General features: G+C 42.2%; 1 protein-coding gene across 2 annotated transcripts in view; it reads right to left on the bottom strand.

The window, feature by feature from the left end:
• The window catches only part of LOC137945583 (uncharacterized), a 53581-nt gene that overhangs the window by 23658 nt on the left and 2434 nt on the right, over positions 1-27489 (bottom strand). For both annotated transcript variants that reach the window (XR_011111017.1, XM_068791522.1), the window contains exons 3-4: positions 20196-20273; positions 19798-19851 (exon numbers count right to left, since the gene is read on the bottom strand). Coding sequence is in view for 1 of the 2 variants with exons in the window: in XM_068791522.1 (XP_068647623.1) it covers positions 19798-19851; positions 20196-20273 (132 nt within the window). In the remaining variant the exon portion in view is untranslated. The remainder of the gene's footprint in view (positions 1-19797; positions 19852-20195; positions 20274-27489) is intronic.

Raw genomic sequence — 27489 nt, 5'->3', positions numbered from 1 at the left:
TCTATAAAATTATGCATATATTTTTAAAAAGAGAATGATAGGGGAGGTTCGGGATTGAATCTTGATAATGGATTTAGAACCCACTCCCCCCCCCCCCCTCTTGCTCCCGCTCCGCTCCCGATCCCGCAACTCACAAGCCCGTTAACGAGCCGGCTCGCAAGCTTTCGAACCAAACCTTGATTTGGTCGAGCTCAGCTTGTTAACTCAAACGAGCCGTAGCTGGATCTTGAACTGTTCGAGATCCAGGTATACTGAGCCAGAACCGAACCGTTCGCGAGCCGGCTCAGTTCGAAGCTACCTAAAATCATGATTATTTATTTATTTATTTATTCCAAATCCTTATGAATCAAACCACCTAAAACCATGATTATTTATTTATTTATTTATTCCAAGTCCTTATGAATTGTAATTATTTTGATTAACTGACAAACATCAAACCTCGAGAAGCGTTTTTAAAAAATTTCGTGGCTACCAACGTTCCTCTCTCGGTCTCTCTCATCTTCTCTGTCAAAATCAGCCATGTCACAGGCAATACTGCCTCCATGGGCTTATCTTCCCTCTCTCCACTCCCGCTTTCTCACAGCCCTTGCCTCATCTGCCCTCTCTCCACTCCTACTTTCTCTCAGCCCCTGCCGCCCCAGAATTTCGGCCTTATCCCAATACCCTAAACCTTCACACGTTAATCGTCGCTCTCTCCTCTTCCTCTCTACCTCTATCAGCATCCTGACCCCCCTCTCCCTCTCGGAGGAACCTGCCGCCACCGGCAGACGCGACCCCTTCAGCACCGGACATTACCATAACTGACTGTGTCTTCCTCGACTTCAGCATCTGTCCCAACTACTTCCGCTCTAACCGGACCCTTGCCGATGACCCCACTACCTGTATGGAGTCCCAGCCACTCGGCCGCCTTGTCTTGGGCCTCGTCGGTAAGTCGGACGAGAGGGGCTCGGCATTCCCTCCCCCCACCCCCTCCCCCTCTCCCCCGCTCCCGATCCCACGACTCACGAGCTCGTTAACAAGCCGTAGCTGGATCTCGAACTCGGTTCAAGATCTAGGTATACCGAATCGAACCGAGCCGGCTCGATTCGAAGCCACCCCTAGGCCTACCCACTCCTTGAGCATTTCACGAAATGATAATCATTTATTAGCCTTCATCTTTGCTATAACTCAATTTTTCTCAGGTTGAGTCATCTTGGCCTACAATCATTCAGCTACATCCATCATTTTGCCCAATGTGTCCTCGTTGAATTTATCTTTTTGGCTTTGAATGGATGCAGCTAAAGTGCATTTCCACTTGTTTCACCCACCTCTACCAAACAAGAGGAATCTTTTTCCTTTACTCTTAACTCGGAGCGATTGGATGTGCTTCCTCCGGTTGTTTAAGCTCAAAATTACCAGCTTCAATCTCCCCCACTGCTTCATTGATCATGCGTTTAGACAGTCTCCTGAAGCAAACAATAGGTCCCAAATTTTATCGAGCCTTTGCCTTGGGAAGCAAAGAAGAAACCTACAAAACCTTTACAAGTGTATCAAATAAGGGATACAGCTGTACAGCATGCTGATCCTCCTATGACACAAAATGACGAAGGTAGGTCCTCCATTCCTGACATGCTCCATCTCTCCCCCAATTCTTTTGAAGATCCACGTCAAGTTTCTCAATCTGATTTAGATCTTCCCATTGCACTCAAAAAAGGAGTTCGGTTATGTAAGCAACACCCTTTGAAATTGTTTCATTTGGACATTTGTCTTATAGATTAACCAATTTTGCATCTACTTTCTTCTATTAATCCTAAGACATATAGAACCACAAGGTGATAGTAATTGGGTATATTATGCAAATGAAACTATAGACAAGTTAAAGGGCAAACTAGTAGCTAAAGGTTACACCAAGACATATGGGAGTAGATTACTTTGGTACTTTTCCTCAATTGCCAGATTAAGTTCAATTATTATTCTGATGTCCATTGTTATGAATCAAAGTTGGGCTTTGCATCAATTAGACATTAATGCATTTTTATATGGTGATCTGCACGAGGAAGTGTATAAGGAGCAACCTCCTAGGTTTGTTGTTCGGGGAGAGGAAAATTAAGTCTGCAAATTGAAGAAAGCCATCTATGATCTAAAACAAAGTCCACAAGCATGGCTTAAAAAGTTTAGCAAAACTATGATGGCATTACTAGGAGAATGAAATCTTTCCATGTCTGTACAAAAGAAGCAAGCAGAGGTGGTAATCTTCTTTGTACGTGTGGATGACATGGTCCTCTTTAAGAGTGGTAAGTCTTGGATTGAAGAAACAAAATACTACCTAAAGCAACATTATTAAATTAAAGATTTAGGTAGGTTGAAGTATTTTGTGGGAATTGAAGTGGCTCACAATAAAGAAGATATAGCGTTGTCCCCAACAAACTCGATCCCTCTACAGGTCATTTGAAACCCAACTAACCCGATCAGCTTACACGATTAAACTAGTAAATTGGGTGACCTATTGGGTAAATGAAAAATTAAATACAAGAATGATGGATCGGGACCAAGATGTCGAGGCTTCTTTTCTTTTTGCTCTTTCATTCTCATTCTCATTCTCCTTGTCAACATCTGGAAATGATAAGAAACATGGAGCTAGGGTTTCATCTCCTTCATTCTCATTCTCTTCATGGCATTTAGAAATGACAGACACTACATAGGTTAAGACTTTGGATGATCTTTCCACATCTTTTCATTTGTTCAAGACATGTCTTGTTGCCGTCACCTCTCTTTGTCTACTCTCTCTCTGCTTCTCTCTTATTGAGTTCCTTTCTTTCATGCATTTTCACCGAAGCAATTCCATTGCACCTTCCGTTTCTAACCCCAATTTCACCTCTATTTTAAGTGTCACTCTATCAAATTCGTTCTTTTCTAACAAAAATCCCTTTGATCCTCTCTCTCTTACCATAACTTCTCCAAGTGATCGCCTCCTTCATATACTACTCCAATGTGATCGTTTCTACCAAAAATCCCTTTAGTCCTCTTATTTAAACTCCAACATTTGATTTGTACCAGAAATCCCTCTAACCTCTATTTAAAGCTCCTCCATTTGATCTTTACCAATCCTCTACCATAATCTCTCCCATCCTCTCTCTTCATCAAAGCTATGTTATATTGTTTCCCGCAACCCTTGTTCTTCTTGTCCGAGTTACACCTCAAACTCAACGGAGCCACACATAGGATCGAAGCCACGGGCAACTAAAGCAGTGGCAAATGCAGCTTCTGTTGTAACATAAAACATAACTTAAAGCGATTAAAACAATGAAATTGTATCATAAATCTTGAAATCCAACTTTGAAGTAGGGTTTTAGATTTTTCTCTGCTTAACTATTTATTAGGATTTTTAATTTAAAAAAGAAAAACATATTTATGATGTCATCCTAATTCAAGCAGCAGTCAAAACGCGGTTGAACTGAGTTGGACCAAGCTCAGTCACCTCACCGGGTTGGTGATCAGGTTGGTGATTGGATTGGTGATCAAGTTGGTGATGGGGGTTGGTGATCTGGTTGGTGATCAGATTGGTGATTAGGTTGGTGATCAGGTTGGTGATAGGGTTGGTGATTGGATTGGTGATCAGGTTGGTGATCGGGTCAGTTTTTATAACATTAGTTGTCCCATATAACAAATATTATTGATTTTTTTATATAGACAAGAATGTTTGGAGATAAACCAGTGGACACTCTTATGGATTCTAGCCTTGAGATGTATGATAATCGCAACCTGAAGTTGAAAGATAAAACTGAACACAAAAGATTGGTTTCGAAAGTTGGTGTAGGCCATTGTCACTCGTCCTAACATATTGGGGTCCTTACCCAATTTATAGAGGAACCAAGGAAAACTCATTATGAGGCTGTAGTAAGAACCTGAAGTTGAAAGATAAACTGAAAGGAAAATTGGTTTGGAAAGTTGTTGTACGCCATTGCCACTCTTTAAATCCATCAGGTCTCGGAGCTTTAAGAGTAGTGGTTTTTGGTGGCAGTCCTCTTTCTAAATGTTTGTAGAGAAACTTAAGAATTCATCATTTATAGGCACCTATTAGACACTCACCTCCAGTTTGGAGAGAGTTGATTTTGTAAGTTCTGCGATGAGCAAATGTGATGGACTAAAAGAAGTGGGTGTTACCATCCCATTCCTTAAGCCACTGATAGTAAGCTCATTCTTTCACAAGATTTTATCATGATTTATAAATTTTATAAAGAAGCTGAAGCAACAATAAAATCAAAAAATTCAGAGGCTGATAAGGTTCCACCTTCCTCAAGAAGATCGAGAGCTTCAACTTGGAGGAGGAAAAGTTCATTTTTAACTTCATAGCAATAATTCCCCCTTTCTAGCCCACCACCTGAATATTACCCCAGCAATCTTCCATCATCCACAGCTTTTTTACTCCATCTAGTAATCCCACCTGAATGGCTTCCTTCCCCAAACATTTGTTTTGGTATTTAGAAGAACAAGCTCGTGGTCAAAAACAATTTTCCAAGAACAAGGCTCGATGCTTCCTAAAACACCTGTAGCCAACAATTTTTTTTTTGAAATGTGTAGCCAACTATTATTTGCCAAGAATCTGTCAAGTCTGAAAAGAGCATGGTTATGTTAGCCATTCTCCATGTGAAAGTTTTTCCAAACGTGGGAACCTCTTCTAGCGCATGCACCAATAAAATCACAAAAACCTCGAATAGAAGATCGAACCAGTAGGGAAAGACTTCTCATTACAATAGAAAATGGTGTTGAAATCTCCTACCAAAAGCCAAGGGTGATCCCAATAAGAAATAGCTTGAGAGAACTCCTAGAAATCATGTCTTTGTGTATACCTAGTGGCCCAATAAACTCCTCCCAAACCCCAAACCCCAAACAACACTAGCTTCTCTATCCTTGAATTTGAGGCAAAGTGAGAAGTTGCCTAGCCGCATGCCTTGCATCTCCAAAACTGTCATATCGCACATAACAAGGAAACCCCCCAGTAGAGCTAAGTACTTCAAGAGGAAGCCAACCTGGTTGAGGGATATGACAGAGATCTCTGACTAAAGATTCAAACATATTTTGTGTTCATGTTTCTCATAAAATAATCACCTAAAGTTTCCTCCTCTCCATGACTTCTCTTTTTTAGAAATCCCTACACAAATATTCCTGGAGACAATAATAATTTCTTACCCCTCTTTCTTAGAGCAACTCCAAGTTCCTTTGGCTGTTTTGGTTTTTTCTTTTTGTAGCATTTCAGCAAAGTCCATAATTTCTCCCCATCTCTTCTCATGAAGCTTATCCTTTTGACTCTGAATTGAATCACATAGCAGTTTACATTTGCCATTACCACCTTTACTCTTGCTTGGTGGGTGTCTACCTTGGCTTTTCACACATGAATATACTTCTTCATGTTCTTGAGAAGCAAAGTTGTCAACTTCGGTTTCTTTCATAGCTTCACTGAATAGACTTGTGGATGATAATTACCAGAAGTGGGATGGACCACTTAAAACATCCTGAATAGGATTTTAAGTTGATGAGCCACTACTATGTGATGATATCATATTCAAGATTTGGCCCAGGATGGTTAAGGGTGATGTTGCAAGGACAGTAATGTGTTCGTCTCCTTGGTCAGGATTATAAGTTGATGCGCCATTACTACACAATGATATCGTCTCCAAGATTTGGCCCAGGATGGTTAAGGGTGGTGTTGCAAGGACAGTAATGTGTTCATCTCCTTGGTCAGGATTATAAGTTGATGCGCCATTACTACACAATGATATCGTCTCCAAGATTTGGCCCAGGATGGTTAAGGATGATGGTGCAAGGGCAGCAATGTGCTCATCTCCTTGGTTAATGTTGGATGAGTTTTTCCAGGTATGTATGCATGAAATGGATTGATGGAAGGTGTACTTTGTTGGTCAGTTTAGTTATGGGAGTTTCATTTTCGCCAATGTCAGGCTCAATAATTGCATGGTCCAGAGTAGGTATGAATGTTGAATTGTTTGTCGAGTGATTAGGTGGAGGTAAGTTAAGGTTGGGTGCCTGCAGTTGGCAAAGCATGGTTACTGGATGTGTGTGGGTGTGGGAGGGTGTGCGTCAGGAAGGAATTAATGTGGCCAAGCAAGGTAGTGGGTATAAGTATAACTTTGCCAAAAGTGGAGGCATGTGCTAAGCAATGACGCGGGGTAGTTAGGCAAATAGGAAAAGAGGAATCATTTAAGGTAGGCAGCCTCTGTTTGGCCAGGGTGTCAAAATCAATAGTGAGCAATAAAATTCATCCAGCTTTCAGCTGCTGGTCCCCTTCATGAATGCAAAACATTTTGAGTTTGGTTACCCTCATGAATGCTACAACTTGAATTTCTTTTTTTTTTTTTAAAAAGATGCTGATTTTTATTAAGAGAAAGCTCAAACGAGCAGATTACAAGGGGGGAAGCCTACCCAAACAATGAGAGATTGCTGGGAGGTTCCAAATTTTGCCAATTTATCAGCCAAAGAATTGGTTGATCGAGGAACGAGGTTCCAATTACAATAAATAGATGACACAATGTCAGCAATATAATCAGTGATAGGTCAGTGGTGCCAAGGGGGGGAGCTGTCTTTTGAGCACCAGCTGATGATAGTCTGAGAATCTCCTTCAATAAATAGCTTGCCATGCAGACGCTCTTTGAAGATTTGAAGGCCGAACAGAAGAGCACTCACTTCAGCAGTATTTGAATCAGCAATGCCCACCGGCCCTGCATAAGATATAAGGTCTCCACTGTTGTCTTTGAAAACACCACTAGCTCCAGCCGGCCCAGGACAACCTAAAGCACTGCCATCAAAATTGAGTTTGATGCAGTCGCAAGGGGGAGGATCCCAAGTGGCCATAATCGGAGTTTTGCATGGGCCCACCATATGCGTGATAAAACCCCAATTTTCTCGAAGGGAAACACCCGATAGAGAGGCAAATTCCTTCCTAGTATGTAACCAATTCGAGATAAGGCACACTATATGAGAAGCCATGTTTTCCAGGGTGCTAGCCTTGTAGTTGAATCTACGGTTATTGCGCTCGAGCCATAGGCACCAAGGGACATGCGCAAGGCATGCCAAGAGAATTAGCTTGCCCAACTTAGGAAGGTGGATCCCCATAACCATCTCATAGGTTCCAAAGAGGTCCTGATGTAGCCCCATTTGGAGTCCAATCTTCTGGAAGATCTTCATCCAGACTTGCCAAGAGAAATCACAATGTAATAAAACATGTTAGACTGTCTCATATCTTGTACCACAGAGGGGACAAGTACGATCGGGGGTTGTGTAGCCTCTGCTATGGAGGTTGTCAGAGGTGAAGATCTGTTCCCTTATGACCATCCGCACGAAAAATTTGATTTTACTAGGCGCTGAGAGTTTCCATGCCAAGTTTCCCTTGTGCTCCTGAATGCTGTAATCTTGCTTTCTAAAAAGGGAGTAGGCGGATGCAACTGTGAATCGGCCATTAATATTGGGTTTCCATGTCAGTTTATCAACTATATGCTCATGGATAATAATGCTGCTGAGTCTGAAGAGGAGAAAGCAAAAAGCCGAAGTTTCCTCATCATTTAATCCCCAGCGAAACGTTAGACTCCATGAGCAGTTTCTCCAAGAATTTGCCACTGAGCAGGAGAGGCCCCTTGCCACCCTAGAGAGCCCCGGAAAATCCTCGGAGAGGGGGCAGGGGCCTCACCATTCATCCGACCAAAAGTGGAAGGTCCATCCATTGCCTGTGTGAAAGGAAGTTCCATCTCTAAATATTGGGAGGAGCTTTTGAATTGATTTCCATATCGGGGATAAGAGACGAGTAACGCCATCCTCCAGCAATACCCTGAAGCACAGATGAGTCGATGTGATAGCCTAGGATAGTGGTTTTCTTCCAATTAATGTTTTGACCAGAAGCCAATTCAAATAGTCCCAATATAGCACGCAGTTTTCAGATCTGATCCATAGTACCAACCCCAAAACAAATGGTATCGTCTGCATACTGAAAGATTGGCACATCAAAGGTTGCACAGCCCATCGTGGGGAGGAGCCATCCCAAATTCTTGGCCGAATAGATCAAAGATATCCCGCTACCACATTGAAGAGCAAAGGGAAAGGAGGTCTCCCTGTCTGATTTCCCTGGTTCCCTTAAAATACCCGCAAACCGTTCCATTGAGAAGAACAGAGTAGCTCGCAGAGGAGATACAACTTTGAATCCTGAAGCACCATTTTTCCCTAAATCCCATCTTCCCCAAGAGAGTGCCTAGAAGCTTCCAACTAACTCTGTCAAAGGCTTTCTCGAAATCAAGCTTGAGGATGAATCTGGGGAACTATAAAGCCTTAAAATGGTGGATGAGCTCGTGACATGCCATGGCCGAATCTAATATATTTCTTCCCTTGATAAAAGCACTCTGGCCATGATGAATGGCAATAGGGAGAACCGCCTTGAGGCGATTGGCAAGGAGGCGCGCAAACACCTTGTAGGCATTGGTGGTGAGACTGATCGACCGGAAGTCAAATGGAAGTTCGGCCCCTTCTTTTGTAGAGATGAGGGCAATAAACGAAGCTCCAATGCTCCTAAATCTGATGCCATGATGATAGAACGAGTGAACCATGCAGGCAATGTCATTTTTTATGAAGGGCCAGCATCAACGATAGAATTCCCCATTGAAACCATCCGGGCCCAGAGCGCGATCCAGAGGAAGACCTAGTGCTACTTTTTCAATTTCTCTACCGGAGAAAGGGAGCTCGATGAGACTAGCTGCATTCGAAGGAATAGCCTGGAAATGAACCCTTTCGAAGAAATGGCGGATTGGCTCGCAATCAAAATATAAATCTGCAAAAAAATCACCAGTGAGTCTAAAATAAGTGATCGATCCGAGGTAATCTCATCATTGACGTTGAGCGTGGTGATGCGGTTGGCTCTTCTCCGTGCAGAAGCAATTGCATGGAAGAATTAGTATTGGCATCCACATCAGTGAGCCACTTAAATCTTGCACGCTGCTTCCAGAGCATGAGCTCACTATGAAGGACTGCATTTGCTCTTGGAGGGCATATCTCTGGGTTATTTCCGAGGAAGAGAGGCTTCAACTTGAATTTTGAAATCGGTTTCCCTCAATAATCAGGTGAGCCAACAAAGAGTGAGTTTGTTCACCATCCAGCAAAGTGAGTTGGGAGACCAAATAAATCACCACCTAGTCAACTCCATGTCTTCTTCTTCTCTTGTTCTTGTACCCTCTCTCCATGACGGGAGACCCTTCTAGCTGGATGCAAACAGCAAAGAACTCCGCTCCCAAGAATTATTTGTTCAAACAACTTCTAAAGAGTTGGTGAAAGGCTGAATTAGGACACGAGCAAAATCCATTTGCTTCCTTGATACAACACCTTCATCTACAGCCTCAGCTTTCCATTTTGTTTATCAGTGCAGTAAAAAAGTCATCCAACCATAATTCTATCAGAAGCCCAGCAATCTTCAACCATCTTCTGAAAGGACCATTCAGAGTGGAGGCCTGCTATTCCTTAATCGAAGAGCATGGTATCTGAGAATCAGATGACCACCATGAAAGAAGATGCTGATAGTCTTCTTCTGTTGCCAAACAAATAAGCCATTAATTATCCCTTAGGAAGGAAATTTTTGACTTGTAAGATAATCCTCAGTGATTGGAGATCCAAGTAGCTCACTCATTCTATTAACTGATACTCCAGCTAAGGGCACAACTATGCTCTTAGCAAACATAGCACATCCATCCACCAGAAGCTTAGGTGCAAGATGAAGATAGGAAATCACATGGGATGACTCTGGCTGCAAAAAACTCAGATTGTGATTGCTCCAAACACCTGAAGCTGCTGGACGAGAACATTCCACCTGTGGAGTCACCAAATCATCTGCCCTAGTAAGCTGAACAGGGCAATCTTCATCCAGAAAAAAAAAAAAAAAACAATTCGAGCCTCCAAGAACATGGGCCATTCGAACCCCTCAACAGTTTGTTTGGGAAATATACCCTAGCCAAAACATTCTTATCTCTCATATCGACAATCTTGCATTCCCAATGTCTGTAATTAAAGATCGAATTGATGAACAAGGACTCTACCAAAAGCTCCTTGCTTCAAACCCTTTCCTCTTGAAATTGGAGAATCATCTGCAACTGAGAGACAAAGAGCCCTCTCATTCTCGAAGGAATCCTAATAAAAGATCATTTTTCACCATTTTGGACAGTAATCTTGACCTGTTTGGAATCACCAACTCACAGGTCATCAACCTTCAAAATCGTATCTTCATATGAGAAAAACATTGATCTTGCAACTGGATTTTCCTTTTGTCTTCTTCATCTCCTACCAACAATCATCCACCCTTCACCTTGATTCCATTCTGCCACTAGTTCAAACCTTCATTTGCCCTCCTTCAACACCACTAACCTGCATCGTCAAACCTCCCAACACTCGTTCCCACTCATTGCTTCACAAATCTAAAGATTTGTACCAAGTTCCTTCCAAATGACTAGCGTGCTCTCTGAGCTTGTTGAGAGTGATGTTTATCCCTTTGATCCTGGCTGATTTCCTTTCTATTTTGGTTATTAGGTTTTCTGGTTTTTTTTTTATAAAGATGTATTTATATTAACAAAAGAGAAAAACAAAGGAGGAGGGAGCAGATCTCTAACAACAAGCGATTGCAGGGTTGTTCCTTGCTTGGCAAGCATATCTGCTACCGAATTTGCGGATCTCGGAATGTGACAACAAAGACAAGAAAATAAGGTAGCAAATTCTAAAATCTCTCAAAAGATGTCCCAATGGCGCCACGGGTGATGCACACTCACACCAACCAATGACCACCTTCGAGTCCCCTTCAATGTGAAGGGGACCACTGCACTTGTCTCTAAAAACACGGAGCCCGTTGAGGAGACCATGTAGCTCAGCTGACATAGAATCGGAGATGCCTAAAGGGCTGGCATACAAGATTCTTTTTGTTGGGTTGCATATGATTTTTTGTGGCCACTTAGTATGTGGTTTTTGTATTTCTTACTTGGGCCCTCTTGGCATTGTTGATTCGACTATGGCAGAACTATATGGATTTCTCCATGGACTTCGTATCTTCCAAGAGCAATCTACTCATCGTGGAAGGAGATTCTCGGGTCGTCATCGGTTGGTGTTCCTCCTCCACCTTCCCAACTTGGCGTCACTAGCAGATTTATCTTGACATTATGGATCTCGTACCCTCTATTCCTTGTACCTGGTTCCATGTACTCAGATCAACCAATTCGGATGCAGATTCTTGTGCTGAATTGGGTCACTCCCTTTAAACCTTTTTTTGTAGGGGGATGCCTCCCTCGATGTTTCTTTTTCTTTCTTGAAATAAAATCATCCCCTAACAACAAGAGATTGCAAAGAAGCTCCCTACTTGGCCAAAACACTGGCCACAGAATTTGCTGATCTCGAGATGTGAGACCAAAAACAATCAAACAAGCTGACAAATTCCATAATTTCAAAAAATGTCCCAATGACGCCACAAAGGCGTTGAGGAATGCTCACACCAACCGATCACCACCTTAGAATCTCACTCGATGAGAATGGGCCCGGCACAATGATCATGGAAAACACGGAACCCATTAAGCAGATGTTGAATTTATGGAAAAGAGAAATACTTCATTGACTGATTATAATCAGAGCACATAAACATCTATTTTTAATAGAGGAAAGTAGTAGAGTCCAACTACAATTAAACTACCTTTGTCCCAATTATACCCAAACTCTAACACTTGAAGATAAGTCCTAGCATAATAAAATAAACCAATATAGATAGAAGACTAACATGACTAAAACACTTTAAATTGAAACTCTTTTGTGAGACCTGCTTCCATAATAATTTTGGCTCTGTCAGACTTCTTATTGTGTAAAACTTCTTATGTCACCTCACGTGATCATGGTGGGTCCTATATCTTATGGGCTTGGGCACATCTTCCAACACTCTTGGATATGTGGGTCTTCCTTGGTCGTGTGGGTTTGGGCCTATCTTCCAACACTCCCTCTCAAGCTGAGGGTGAGAGAACATCAGGAACTCCCAGCTTGCTGGGTATGATGTATAGGATCTTCTCGTATAAAATGGCAGTCCTTCATATCTTCCAACACTCTCCCTCACACTGGTGCTCTCTTCCATGAAGACCAGCTAGCATAAGATAAGTGAGAGTAAATCACTCCAAGCTGTATGACATCGCTTCATACTCCAGTCATAACCCATGTTGGATGTAGGGCACACTCCTATCATTCCCAGGTAGTGGCACTCCTATCTTTCGCAGGTAGTGGCCCTCCTATCTTTCGCAGGTAGTGGGTCTATACGTAATGCTCAGAAGTATAGTAAAAACTCCTCCATCACCGTGTCCCTCCACAGGACAACGACTCTCAAGTGGTAGGATTAATAAATGCCAATTAAGGAGGATAACATATATGTAGTAATAAGCTCCTCCATCACGGTGTCCCAACCCGGGCACCGACTCTCACAGGTAGAAATGGGTGATAAATGCTTATCATTCACAAGATGGCGATAAAATACGTGATAAGTGGGTAATGCATGTCATTCACAAGACGCCAATAAAAGACCCACAGGTATATATAAAAAAAAAAAATCTCAATTGACTTAAACACCCATATACGTGATGGACTTAAACTCCCAACCGAAGCAACACACAAAAGGTTGGCCCAAAGATGTATGTGAGAGTCAAATAAAGGATGGCAAGAGTAAGGTTGTCAAATAACCAGGAAAATAGGATGCTGAGGCCACCACTTCTTCAATAATAATGTCTCATCCAAAGAGACAATAGATGTAGCTTAAATGGGCCTGAGCCCATATAACACAAACCAAAATAATAAAATCCTTGTAAAAGGACCCATGAAATAATATGATGCAAGTATCTACACCAAATAATATGTTGACCAAGGAATATGTTTCAAATACCTCAAAATAATAATTCAGCCGAAGAAATAGCATCGAGTCGAGCCAAGTCAAGTATCACCAATAATTACCACAATTATTACTGCGAGTCAGGATTCTTGATCTTCAATTTTCTTTGCAGCAAAAAATTTCTTCTTAGATGCAAAAGTTTTTGTCTTTTGTGCTCCCCCTTTCTTGAATATTTTAGTCACATAAAACTTACCACAACATATAGAATACAATACATCTTTCTTGTACTTCTTCTAATTCTCCCCCTCAAGCTATGAGGTAATGGCAATGTTCCCAGCTTGAACCAAATAACATAGATGTAGTAATTGAAAAGGGGTAAGTGAGATATTTTCCTGATATAGTTGATCAATAACAGCAACTCAAATCGTGACGCAAAACAATCGGCTTAAATTCGGATTTTTCAATGCAACAGGATACCAGTATGACCTTTGATTCTTCCAATGCAAATATATCCTTAAATATAGATTTTATGCAACGCAGTATTGGTACCCACTAGACCAAACGGCCATCGGTTGTGATTGGCCGTTTCTAGGGCATTTTAGCAAAAAGGGCAACAAGGATCGGGGACGGTGGCTTCCCACCGGATTAAAGAATCTTATGCGAGGATTTTATTTTTGCAGGCGCTCCATACAAAAACTTTTGTGCGAGGCAAGGCAAGGAGGATCCAGGCGGAGGCCACAGGGTGATTGGCTGATTTGAAGTGGGGTTCCAGAGGAAATTGTAGGCTGAAGCAGATGAGAAAGTACCTTTTGTACAAGGAGTCCAGATCAATGTATCAGGATTAAATATAGGTTTGGCTGTGGAGATGCTCGAGAGGAGATTAGGTGCCAGAATGGCTTCAGAATCCGAAAGGTCTCTTCTGAGGTTCAAATTCTAACCCCCTGTTTCAGACCAGAGATCTGAGATAGAGGCATCAATATTTCTAGCTAGGATTGAGATAGACTCATAGCTAATGTTTAGGCTGGATTGACCAGTCCACCAATCAGACCAAAATTTTGTAGAGGTCCCATTGCCAACGTAGCACTTAACAGCTTTCTTGAAATTTGGGAATAGCAAGACTATTTTTTTCCAAGCTGGGGGCAGACGGTAGTATCTTCCCCCCTCAGTCCACCAACCCAAATGTTTGTTGGCTTTGGCAACACCAAGAGCTCTCCAAATTAGATCAAGGAAAAGATTGATTTTCTAGATCCATTTAAGGAGAAGAGCAGAATTTGTAGTGGCAATGTCTCGGAAACACAGTCCGCCAAGGAATTTTGGCTTGCAGACCTCTTCCCATTTTACCAAGTGATACTTTTTCTCACCAATTGGTCTTCTCCAAAGAAATCTTCTTTTGATGAGCTAAATTTTGTCTCTAATAGAGGCAGGGCACCGGAACATAGACAGAAAGTAACCAGGGATTTCATGAAGGCAAAATTTTATGAGAACCAACTTACCAGCTTTAGAGAGGAATTTTCCTCTCCATTATGCCAAGCGACCCTCTAGGCGCTCAATAACAGGGTGCCAGAAGCACTTGGTGGATAATCCAGGGGTCAAGGGAAGGCCTACATAAGTGCATGGAGTCATCTCAGTTTTACATCCAAGATAGCTGGCCATGGAGTTCAATAGGTGGGGTTCAATGTTAAAACCAGCAATAGATGAGTTTGACCAACTGACTTTCTAACCGGATGAGATTTCAAATAGATTGAGCAAGGCTTTAATGTGATGAATTTGTTTCAAAGAGCCTTCATAGAAGAAGATGGTGTCATCTGCATATTATAGGAGGGCGATGTCCTGAGCAGGATCTGGGGGGTCAAGGGAAGGCCTAAATAAGTGCATGGAGTCATCTCAGTTTTACATCCAAGATAGCTGGCCATGGAGTTCAATAGGTGGGGTTCAATGTTAAAACCAGCAATAGATGAGTTTGACCAACTGACTTTCTAACTGGATGAGATTTCAAATCGATTGAGCAAGGCTTTAATGTGATGAATTTGTTTCAAAGAGCCTTCATAGAAGAAGATGGTGTCATCTGCATATTATAGGAGGGCGATGTCTTGAGCAGGATCTGGGGATATGGGGCTGAGCCATCCTGATCTGTTAGCTAGTCGAACCATGGCCGACAAATGTTTGCCAATAAGGGTGAAGATGAAAGGTGACAGCGGGTCTCCCTACCTGATTCCCCTAGTTCCATTGAAATACAAGCAGGGCCTACCGTTGACAAGAACAGGATAAGATGCAGTGGAAATGCAGTTTCTCATCCAGAATCTCCACCGGGTGCCAAAACCTATTTCACCAAAAAGGTGGTCAATTAGCTTCCAGTTAACCCGATCAAATGCTTTTTTTTTTTTAAATGATGCTGAATTTTATTAAGAGAGCTCAAACGAGCAGATTACAAGAGGGGAAGCCTTCCCAAACAATGAGAGATTGTTGGGAGGTTCCGAATTTTGCCAATTTTTCAGCCAAAAAATTGGTTGATCTAGGAACAAGGTTCCAATTACAATGAATGGATGACACAATGTCAGTATTACAATCAGTGATTGGCCAGTGGCGCCAGGGGGGGGGGAGTTATCTTTCGAACACCGGCTGATGAGAGTCTTTGAATCCCCTTCGATAAGCAGCTTGCCATAAAGCCGCTCTTTAAATATTTGGAGGCCGAATAGAAGAGCACTCACTTCAGAAGTATTTGAATCAGCAATACCCACCGGCCCAGCATAGGATAGAATAGGGTCTCCACTGATGTCTCTGAAAAACACCACCAACTCCAGTCGGCCCAGGACAGCCTAAAGCACTGCCATCAAAATTGAGTTTGATGCAGTCGTAAGGGGGAGGATCCCAGGTGGCCATAACCGGATTCCTATAGAGGCCCGCCATATGCACGATCAAACCCCAATTTTCCCGAAGGGAAACGCCCGATAGAGAAGTAAACTCCTTCCTAGTATGTAACCAACTCGAGATAAGGTCCACTGCCTGAGAAGCTATATTATTCGGGGTGCTAGCCATGGAGTTGAATCTCCGGTTATTTCGCTCGAACCATATGCACCATGCGACATGTGCAAGGCATGCCAAGAGAATTATCTTGTCCAACCTACGAAGGCAGATCCCCATAACCATCTCATAGGTGCCGAAAAGGTCCTGATGTAGCCCCATTTGGAGACCAATCTTTTGAAATATCTTCACCCAAACTTGCCAAGAAAAATCACAATGTAAGAGAACATGCTGGACTGTTTCGTCGCACACACCTCAAAGGGGACAAGTACGATCGGGGGCAGTGTAACCTCTTTTATGGAGGTTGTCAGAGGTGAGGATTTGTTCCTTGATGGTCGTCCACACGAAGAATTTGATTTTACTAGGCGTTGAGAGCTTCCATGCCAGGTTTGCCTTGTGCTCATGCATGCTGTAATCTTGCTTTCTAATGTGAGAGTAGGCGGATGCAACTGTGAATCGGCCATTAATGTTGGACTTCCATGTCAGTTTATCAACAGCATGCTCACAAATAGTAATGTTGTTGAGTCTAGAGAGGAGAGAGCAAAAAGTCGAAGTTTCCTCACCATTTAATCCCTGGCGAAATGTGAGACTCCATGAGCGATCTATCCAAGCAGAAGTTTCCTCATCATTTAATCCCCGGTCAAAGGCTTTTTTGAAATCAAGTTTGAGAACAACTCTTGGTTGACTTGATTTTTTGAAAGAGTGAAGTAATTTGTGGGCTGCCATTGCTGAGTCCAAGATATTGCCGCCTCGGATAAAGGCACTTTGACATGGGTTAACAACATGGGGGAGGATGGCACTTAGGTGATTGGAAAGAATTCGGCCTAAGATTTTGTATGCGCTGGTGGTAAGACTAATAGGTCTGAAATCTTGGGGGAGGGCTGAGTTGGCTTTTTTTGGGATTAGGGCAATGAAAAAAGCCTCAATGGATTTGTGGGTGACGCCAACTTGATGGAAGTTATTGACAAAAGCATGGACATCATTTTTGATTGTCCCCCAAGATTTGTGATAAAATTCACCATTGAACCTGTCCGGGCCAGGGGCTTGGTCCGTTGGTAGACCAAGAGCAACAGCATCAATTTCCTCATGAGAGGCACTCCAATACTTCAACTTCTGAGGCAGAGATACGTTTAAACTCGAGCTAATGAAGAACGGGACAGTTGAATGACTCCTCTGTATATAGATCTAAAAACAACTTCACAAGAACATTAGCAATGGAGATGCTATCCGTGATCTCCTCGTCTTCATTGCAAAGAGAGGAGATACGATTAGCTCTCCTATGAGCTGAGAAAATGGCATGGAAGAATTTGGTATTTCCATCCCCATCAATCAACCAGCGGAATCTAGCCCATTGTTTCCAGTGAGTGGTTTCAATCTTTAGGAGATTTGTACGATCACAATTTAAATGATTTCGGGGAATAAGTGCAGGGGACGAAAGTGACCTTTGCTCTTCGAAGAGATCAAGCTTAGAAATGCGGCACCAAACAGAATCTTTCGCAAATGCAACAGCAGCACGGAGGCTTCGAGCCCGTGTACGAATCTTACTCTTTAGGGCTTTGAGCTTGAGAGGAAAGGACCATCCTGGATTTGGGTGGTGGTAAAGATCTTGCCACCAGTCTTTCAATTGGGGAGCAAAAGAATCATGAAGGAACCAGGAGTTTTCAAAGCGGAAAGGAGGGTGTCCCCAATTTAGGGGGTGAGTGTTGATTTGGATTGGCCAGTGGTCAGAGCCAACTTTGTTGAGGACTTGACCCGAAGTGCTGGGAAAGAGATGGAGCATCGGAGGGTGGCATTGAAATACCTGGCGAGCAGCCAGGGCACATCCCAAGATTGGACTTGCTAGAGTAATTCATCCCAAAGTTCGGCTCGGTCGCTATGACGTGTTGGACCATATATGCCCGCAAGGGCCCAGTGAGTTCCCAGGGTCCAATCACGAAACCGGATACAAAGAGAGAAGAGGGCAAATTTTGTGGAAATGGCTTCAACCGAGTTAGGGTTCCAAATGACAAGAATGCCACCGGAGTGGCCAACCGCATCTATCATTGCCCATTCAAGGTCCGAGTTATACCAAAGACTCCGAGCAACAGATATATCAAAATTTTGCAGCTTAGTGCTGAGTTATATTAAAAGGCTTAAAAGAGTAAAATTACAAGGAAGGGGAGCCGTCCCAAACAATGAGAGAAGATCTACCTCATGTAAGTTGTACTTAAGGGAGCTAAGGAATGATTATTGCCCTAATCTACTTAATTCAATGAGAGAGTGATAGCTATTCTCGTGGTCATGGGTTACTTTTCTTCCTCAATCTTTAATTCTCTCTATTCCATAGAAAAGATTTGACAAGCGTTCCACTATGAAAGAAGATCCACAAGTGTTCCTTTTTGTTAATTGAAATTTAGTTACTCGGAAGATTACAAACAATGTGTTGTAGCTAGCTCTATTGCAAGAGCATTAGTAGAGGTCTATGTCTCAAATTATAATGGAAATTTTGTGGCTTAGAACTTATAGATAGAGTTTAATGCATTGTTTAGTGATTTATGCTTCAGTATTGCAACAATCAAGCAGCCCCTCACACACAATGAGGTAGATTGCCACTTCACCCAAAAAAGTCATTTTTGAGAACAGCACCATAACATTCATCCCCTCAAGAATCACCAGCACAATGAGTTTATAGGCACTTTTTCAGAGGCAGTAACTTCAACCCATTGTCTTAAGTTGAGCATAATAGTATTTATGCTCAAGTTTGCAAGGGTTTATTGTTTGTGTTTAGAAAAAATTTATATAATATAATTAGTTACAGATGGCACAATATTGTTTCTGTTAAGTTTGGGTCCAAGACCAACTCACACATACAAAATGAGGTAGATTTACCTCTCCACCCAAAAAAAGGTTTATTTTGAGGACAGCACCATAACATTCGTCCCCTCAAAAAATCAATCTGCACAATGAGTTTATTGTCCCTTTTTCGGAGGCAGCAACTTCAATGTATTGTCTGAAGTTGAGTATGATAGTTATTTATGTTCTAGCTTGCAAGGGAGTGTTGTGTATATTCATGTGTTTGGGCAAAATTCATCTAATATTATTAGTTAGGATGGCACAAATATTGTTTTTGTTAAATTTGAGCCTAAAGCCCATCCTAAGATAACTAGCCAAAGTTCGGAGGTTGTTTCCCAATAACATCCATAAGATCTTTCGTAACACTTATCTATGTGAGACAATTCCTACAAACACTCTACCTCATATCTAAGCTTACACAAACAGACAACTTGCCAGAGACATGGACAATACAAATGGGGTACAAACTTAAATGAGACACAAACTGGATTCAACAAGGCAGATATTCTACTGCTGGTACCATGCTAAATTTGGATCTAAGGTTCATCCCAAAGACTAGACAAAGTTAGGATGTTGTTTCCAACTAAAAACCATAGGACCTTTCTCAACACTAATATATGTGGGGCCATTCCTACTAACAAATTCCATTTTTTCAACTGTTTACTTTGAAGAGTTTTGAGGATCAAGGAAACATATGACTGACAACTGTTTCCACTACAACTCTCTTCTTGCCATTTCCATTTTCTCCTTCTACTCTGTACTATTTTTTCATTTTGTTTTCCCACATTTTTCTTTATCGATTCTCAACCCTTAACTAAGCCTAATTGGGTAACGTTTATCCAAAATAAGGCTTTGAGAATTCCTGGGTTCTCAAGCAATCAGAACTATAAAGCCTCCTCCTTGTCTTGTAATCAGCCAATAGGAACAGAATAAGCAGTTAATATAGCCAAGATTATACCATCAAAAGCAAAACAAAAGTCCCCACTATTTACATTAGCAGAAGATCCTCAATAGCTAAAGCTCAATATTCATAAATCCCAATTTAGTGAAACTCATAGCCAATCCCCCAATGAAACATATACCTGCAAGAAATGATTTACAGCCCTCCTAACAACTCCAGCTTCGTGAGGTGGTAACTGCAATTTAAAAAGAATCACAGTAAAGTTAAGATAAAGAGGATAACTAGTTCAACTTCAGATGCATATTATAAAAATAAGAAGACCGAGACCTTGTTGCAGTTGTCAGCTGTGCCAGGGTCAACATTAATGAAAACAATAGGTATTTTAATACATTTAGGCCTCAACTCAGAATTTGGAAAGTTCATTATTTGACAAACAACACAAGAAATACATGAGCTTTTTGTGTAAGTGTGTGTGTGTGTGTGTGTGTGTGTGTGTGTGTGTGTGTGTGTGTGTGAGTGCCTGTGTTTGTGTGTGCGATAGAGAGAGAGAACGAGAGGCATGCACATATAGACACATACCACTTCACCAGGCTTTCTTTTGCTTATGCGCTCCATATCTACATGGCAAACATTACACAGAGCATGAACTCCAGCGTCCTGGATAAATAAATATAGACACTAGAAAATATAACTCATTGCAGCAATGGGATGCAAGAAAAGAAAATAGTGTAAGCTTGAAATGCTTGATAGTTAAAAAGATGTAGTACACTATTTCAAAAAAAAGATGTAGTACAAAAGCTACTTGCAAGGTAAGTTGTACAAACAATGTTCAGCCCATCATCAAAGGTCTATTAGATTCTGATATTGAAAAGTTAATGGTTGTATAATACTTCAAGTCCACAAGTAAAAGTTTGCAATAGAAGTGCAAGAAATACATGAAATATGGTCGAACTAATCAATTCCTCTAATCAGCTTTCAACAAAAAAATCCAAGGAGATTTAAACTATGTGATACTATAGAGACTATCAATGAAATGTGTTAGAATACCGGTACAGGGGTATTTTTGTCATTTCATCCTCTCCTATGAATATCATATGTTTCCAGCAAGTTAACCTAGTCTCATGTATTTAAGTTTCAAGTCTTATTGAATTCTGATGTATACTGAGTGATATAAGGGTTTTTGTACTTAAGGGCATTATTATCCTTTTACTGCAAATCCACTTAAGTGAAATGATAAAGGGGTCCAGTTCGAATTTTGAGGCTGATTCTAACCCAGCTCTTCTTTGGCTGCTTCCCATCTTCTTCTTCACTCTATATTTTCCTCTCATCTTCTTATTTCCTATTTAATCTTGTCAAGGAATAGTTCCACATGGATTAGTGATCAAAGATCTTGAGTTTATTAGTTGGTAGAAGAGGTTTCCTAAGAAACTAGTCATTTTGGGATAGACCTTGGACCCAACTTCACATGATATCAGAGCAAGTATTCGTATGTGGGCATTCTACCCAAATTATCCACGTGCCTACACGTGAGGAGGAGTGTTAAGGAATAGTCCCACATTGATTAGTGAGATCAAAGATCTTGAGTTTATTAGTTGGCAGAAGAGGTTTCCTAAGAAGCTAATCGTTTTGGGATAGACCTTGGACCCAATTTAACAAATCTTACAAATATTACATGGTATCAGAGCAGTAGACTTCGTTTTGGGAGGTTCTTTTTCACATTTTGGGTTCTTTCTACAGATTTCTCAACCCTCAAGAAAGGGCTAAAGTCAATTTCTCTCCCGGTAGGGTAAAACTTCATTATTTTTTGTCTTCTTCTACCATAACCATCTGGTTGATGGTCACTGCTGCTAATTGAGCAGTTACTATGCCCTACTGCCCCTAGAGGGTCTTCATTGAAGTCTTATGCTTCCATCTCACCTACGCAGCCATTATTGTTCCTGAGTCACCACATCTATGCCTACGTCATCATGCTGATTGAGGGTTAAGTGTTTTGTTATGCTACGTAATGTCTGAATTGAAGATTGTATGTGGTAGTATTGCTTGACGTGAGGTGGGTATGCCCTATTTTGGTAGTGTCCACGTGACCTGTTTTGGGTGGATTTAGGTTGTTGATACCTTGAATTTGGAGCATCTTCTTGAGTTTGTTTGAGGCGTACTTGAAGGATTAAATGGCAGATTCTAGCAAACATGTTGCTGCCCTTAAACCCTTGGAGAGCTCAGACAGTAAGGATTCTAGTTCCATCTAGATTACCTCAATCAAGTTACATGGACCAAACTATCTGAATTGGTCCCGCTCGGTTCTTATGTTCTTGAAGGCCAAAAGGAAAGCGAAATACATCAGGGATGATCCCCTAGTCCCTAAGGACTGGGAGGCTGAAGATAATCAAATCATGACTTAGTAAATAGCATGGAGTCCCAAATCAGTAATCAGATCTTGAGCTGTGGGACAGCCAAGGAGATGTGGACTATGTTAGCTTCCATTTTGTCCCAGGAGAGTAATTTGTCTCACATATATGAACTGTATGTCTAGTAATTCAATATGCAAAGGGACGATCGGTCAATCACTAACTACTTTACAGAGATGAGGGGTGTTTTGTAGGAAATCAGCACCTTCCATCCTTTTTTTTTTTTTTTTAAAAAAGACCTTCCGTCCTTGTTTTTTTAAATGATGCTGAATTTTATTAAGAGAGAGCTCAAACGAGCAGATTACAAGGGGGGAAACCTTCCCAAACAATGAGAGATTACTGGGAGGTTCCGAATTTTGCCAATTTTCTAGGAACGAGGCTCCAATTACAATGAATGGATGACACAATGCCAGCAATACAATCAGTGGTTGGCCAATGGCGCCAAGGGGGGGAGTTATGTTGTGAACACCAACTGATGACAGTCTTTGAGTCTCCTTCGATAAGCAGCTTGCCATGGAGACGCTCACTATTGAATGTTGATAACATTCAAAAAGAGAAAACCAGATTCAGGTGGCTCAACTTCTTGATGGTCTGGAATTTGAATACAATAATATATGGGCTCAACTACTAGCAAATGATGATGTAACTACACTTGAACAACCTTTTAACCAAGTTATAAGGGTAGAAGGTATAGGGGCAGGCAAAGGTGAAAAAGATACACGAGTTTTTAATGCAACTGCTCTCAACCTCAACTCATCCTACAATAAGCCTGAGACCTGAGGTCGTGGGAGCAATAGTAGTGGTCATGGTCAAGATTCCTCCACTCGAGGTCGTGGTTGTAATGACAAAGAGGATAGGAAATATATCCACTATGAGAGCACAAGATATTTTTCTGATAAATGTTGAGAAAATTTTGAAAAGCCAACATGGGCTAACTCTAATGTTACTAGTCCTAACTCAACTTCCTATTCTGGTCCTCAGGAGGAGCTTCAGCAGTTACTACAGAAACTTAATCATTTGACCACCACTACTACCGTTGAGCCGGATACCTCTACATCAGCAAGTGCCATGATGGCAAGCACAGGTATGCTAACACTAAAAGTGTCCCATTCTCCCTCTCGGATCATCGATTCAAGAAAATCTACCCACATGTCAGGTATAGCCTCTCTATTTCGGTCTATTAACCCCTCTCAGTCCTATTGTCATGTTACGATGGGTCTACCTTCCCAAGTAAGTGGGAGGGTACTATACAAATCACACCTGAGAGATACATTGAGCTTTGTTCTTTTCATTCCTAATTTTCCTTAATTTGTTATCCGTCAGTCACATAACAAAAAAAATTAATTTTTTTTTTTAATGTTAATGATTTTATTACGAAGAAAAGCAAAAGAATATATCAAGGGAGGTCTCCCCTAACAACAAGAGATTGCAGGGAGAGACCCAATTTAGCACACAAATCAAAAGCCCAAATTGGCTAATCTAAGAACACGGGACCAAGTACAAGAGGTAGTAGAAACAATGTCCATAATATCAAGAAAAAGCTCCCAGTGACGCCACGAGGGGAAGGAGGTGGTGGAGTCCCAACCAATGACAACTTTGGAGTCACCCTCCACGATCAGTGGACCTCTGAAGCGATCCTGGTAGATGTGAATCCCGTGGAGGAGGCCAAAGAGCTCAGCAGTAGTCGAGTCCGCAACGCCGAAAGGACCAGAGTATGACATAATAATTGTTCCTTCAAGATAAAAAATATCTCCCCCCCCCCCCCAAACAAAAAAAAAAAAAGCCAGCCAAACCCGGGTTCCCAAAAGCATTGCCATCAAAGTTAAGCTTGTAATATCTGGTGGGGGGAGGCTTTTGAATATCTACTTGGCGGGGTGCTAAAGGAATGGACATCTGAGTAATAATCTTCCAATTGGTGCAGGAAGAGGTACATGATAGACAACAAAATTCTTTCCAAGTGCGAATCCAGGTAGAGGTAAGGCCTGTAGCAGTGCAGATCACCTCAATGGCAGAGCGCGAGGCATGATTAAACCGTTTGGAATTCCTTTTAGTCCAAAGGCACCAAGTAATGTAAGCGACGCAAGCAGCTAACAGAAGCTTTCCGAGGCTAGGGAGATGAGTGTCAAATGAGAAAAGGCACATGGTGCTCAGGTCAAGGGGATGCAAAAACTAAGGCCCATGCTATCAATCATAGAGGTTCAGACCTTCCAAGCAAAAGCACAGTAGAGGAGAAAGTGACTGATGATCTCGGCTTCCACCCCACAGAGGAACATAGAGGGTCAGGAGCAGTGTTTCCACGTCTAATAAGATTGTCAACAGTGAAAATCTTGTTGCGGCAGGCACTCCAGAGGAAAATTTTTACCTTCGGAGGAGCCAAGAGTCTCCAAGCAAAAGCATCCTGGTGAGGGGAGGGAGGCTATGTCCAACCCATAAGATGACAATAGGCCAAGGAGACAGAGAAGCGCCCACTGTCATCAAGGAGCCAAATCAACCGATCAATCACCAGAGCACGAATCTTAACACTGCCAAGTCCATCAATCATATCACAAGCAAATATGGCCTCCACATCAGTACGGCCTCGTCTCAAACGGAGATCCCAAGAGCCATTCCTTCATGCATCAGAGACCAAGAGGTCACAACAAGAGGTGATCTAAAAGAGAACTGGGTGGGAAAAGGCAAGAGGTCGCCCGACCACCAATCCATCCAAAAGCGAAGGCTAGAGCCATCCCCAAGGAAGAACCTAATAGCATCACGGAATGTGGCCAACAGCTGAAACATGGCCTTCCAGATAGGAGAGAGGTGGCGTCTGCTGCCATCGGTTATCCATCTATCACCAAGCCGCCAAAGTTTAGAGGCCACCATAGGCTTCCAAGAGGCTCTCGAGGGGGAGTTGAGTTTTCAGAACCATTTGAGGAGCAAGGCCTAACCCATTTCCTTGGTCAGAAACGGCCTCGAGCCAACCGATACTATGAGCAAAGTAGAACATAGATGACAGGTACTCAACAATAATATTGAAGAGGAGTGGCGAGAGGGGGTCTCCTTGACGAATGCTAGGAGAGCCCTGGAAGAAACCGCAGACCGTGCCATTCAGGAGCAGAGAGTAACAAGCCGAGAAGATGTAACTACGAATCCAAAATCTCCATCTGTCTCTGAAGCCCATGCATTGCATAATGTCGTCTAGAAAGGACCAGCTCACCCGGTCAAAGGCCTTCTCAAGATCGAGCTTGAGGACAAACCTCGGTAGGCCCAGTTTAACAAAGTGGTCAATAATCTCGTGAGCAGCCATAGTTGATGTCCCAAACTCTAATGAATACACTCCGACCCATGTGGATGATGGTGGGAAGAATAACCTTGAGACAACGAGCCAAGATACGAGCAATGATTTTGTACGGACTTGAGACAAGGCTGATTGGCCTGAAGTCGTGAGGATGTTCAACGCTAGCTTTCTTAGGTACCAGGGCAATAAGAGAGGCACCGACACTCTTGAAAGTGATTCCACAATTGTAAAAACTGTGAACCATGGAAATAATGTCCGATCTCAAGGTAGGCCAACAGATTCTGTAAAATTCCCCATTGTACGCGTCAGGCCCTGGGGCCTTATCTCGAGGAAGACCTAAGACCGCATCTTCGATCTCCAAGTCTGAGAAGGGAACTCAATGAAAGCCGCCAAGGTGGGAGAAATCGAAGAGAAATAGAGCCTAGTCAGGCAGGAGCGAAGGTGGCGCTCCTCTCTATAAAGATCTGCAAAAAAAACTAACAAGAGCATCAGTAATAGAGGTCCTATCCGAGGTTACTTCATTATCAATAGACAAGGAAGTAACCCAGTTAGTCATGCGGCGGGTCGAGGCGATTGCATGAAAGAACTTTGTGTTGGCATCGCCCTCAGCCAACCACTTGAAGCGGACTTTTGCTTCCACTGAATCCGTTTAGTGAGAAGAAGAGTCTGGAAATTGCAATTGTAAGGAGATGCGGCTGGAGAATTCCGAATAAGTAAGGCCCCTTTGCTCCTTGATCACATCAAGGGCAGCAATCTGAGACTGGAGAGAGGACTTGTGAGAGGTGGCATTGAGGTGACGCTCCGAGGACTAAGACTTGAGTTTTTCCTTGAGGCGCTTCAGCTTGCGCAGGAGGGACCAGCCGTCATAGTTGGGGTCTCCAAAGGCTCCCCACCAAGATGTGACGCTATCAGCAAAGAGCTTGTCTACCAGCCAAGAGTTATCAAACCTGAACAAGGCAAGGCCCCATTTGTCAAGTTTGGTGTAGATCTAAATGGGCCAATGGGCAAAGCCAACACGACCCAAAACCGAACAGCAAGTGTTCCCGTTGAGTTGGAGCCAATCACAAGTGGCAAGGAAGCGATCAATCATGGAAAGAATGGGAGGCCTCTGCCCGCTTAACCACATAAACGTCTTGCCAAAAAGGTTAATTTCTTCCAACTCGAAGTTACTAACTGGGAAATTCTGGAGGCAGGGGTACTTCTCATTACAGAAATGAATGGCATTGAAATCTCCGATAAGAAGCCAAGGTATGGGCCAGTGGGTCAGAAGATCAGTAAGCTATTCCCTAAAGGAGCGACGCTCCCAGTATCGGGTGGGACCATAAAGGGGTCTTTTCTCCTACTTTTGTGTTTCAGGATTTGTAGACGAAAAGGACGATAGGTTCCGAACATAAGAAGGATGGGCTTTATTTGTTAGATGGTGTCTCTACTCCACAAACTATCACATTTAAATAATCTTCACTCTTGTTGCACTTGCATTTGGGGCATCTATCACTAGCCTAACTCGGTTAGTGCTTTCCATCTTTGCTAACTGATATTTCCTTTGCTTGTGCTGGAAAAACATCATGGAGCTAGTTTCCTAGTTAGTTCTAGTCGTGGTTCATGTGTCTTCAAGTTAATCTCATAAAGGTTACTTTTATGAGAGAATGGAGACTCAAGAGTTTTCCACCTGCCTTTAGCAGTCTTATAAGTCATAATCTGGAAGCCATTTTAGGCTCCATGGTACTCACTAGCAAGTCATCAATCGATAATTGTTAGACTCCTAGCCATCCTTCATAGGTTTTAGTGGATCATTCTAAAGATACTTTAGCTTCCTTTTGGTCCCAAGATACATTTGGACAGAATTAGTCCAGTACACATAGTTTGAACTTTTTTTTTTTTTAATAAGACGTGTAAGCTGTAATAAAAAAAGATAAAGATTACAATACCTTGCTAAACAGGGCCTCCTTCCACAACAAGGTGTTGGAGAGAGACGCCTAATTTAGCCTGAGCATCAACTAAATGATTCGAAGATCTAGGAATATAATTCCATTTACAATTTAAAGCAGAAATTAAATTACATAAATCGTAAAACATGTCCCAATGCCGCCACAGAGGACGTTCATTATTTGCGCACCAATTGATAACAACTTTTGAATCACCTTCAATACAAAGGGCCCAGAAACACGACTTTTGAAAATCCGAAGTCCAT

Source organism: Aristolochia californica, unplaced genomic scaffold (assembly GCF_029961685.1).
Source record: "Aristolochia californica isolate CCGP_79_NKW_82.1479 unplaced genomic scaffold, dmAriCali1.0.hap1 SCAF_12, whole genome shotgun sequence".
NCBI classification, from domain to species: Eukaryota; Viridiplantae; Streptophyta; class Magnoliopsida; order Piperales; family Aristolochiaceae; genus Aristolochia; species Aristolochia californica.
Note: the sequence above shows the minus strand (reverse complement) of the source record. Positions and strands in the feature narration are given on the sequence as shown.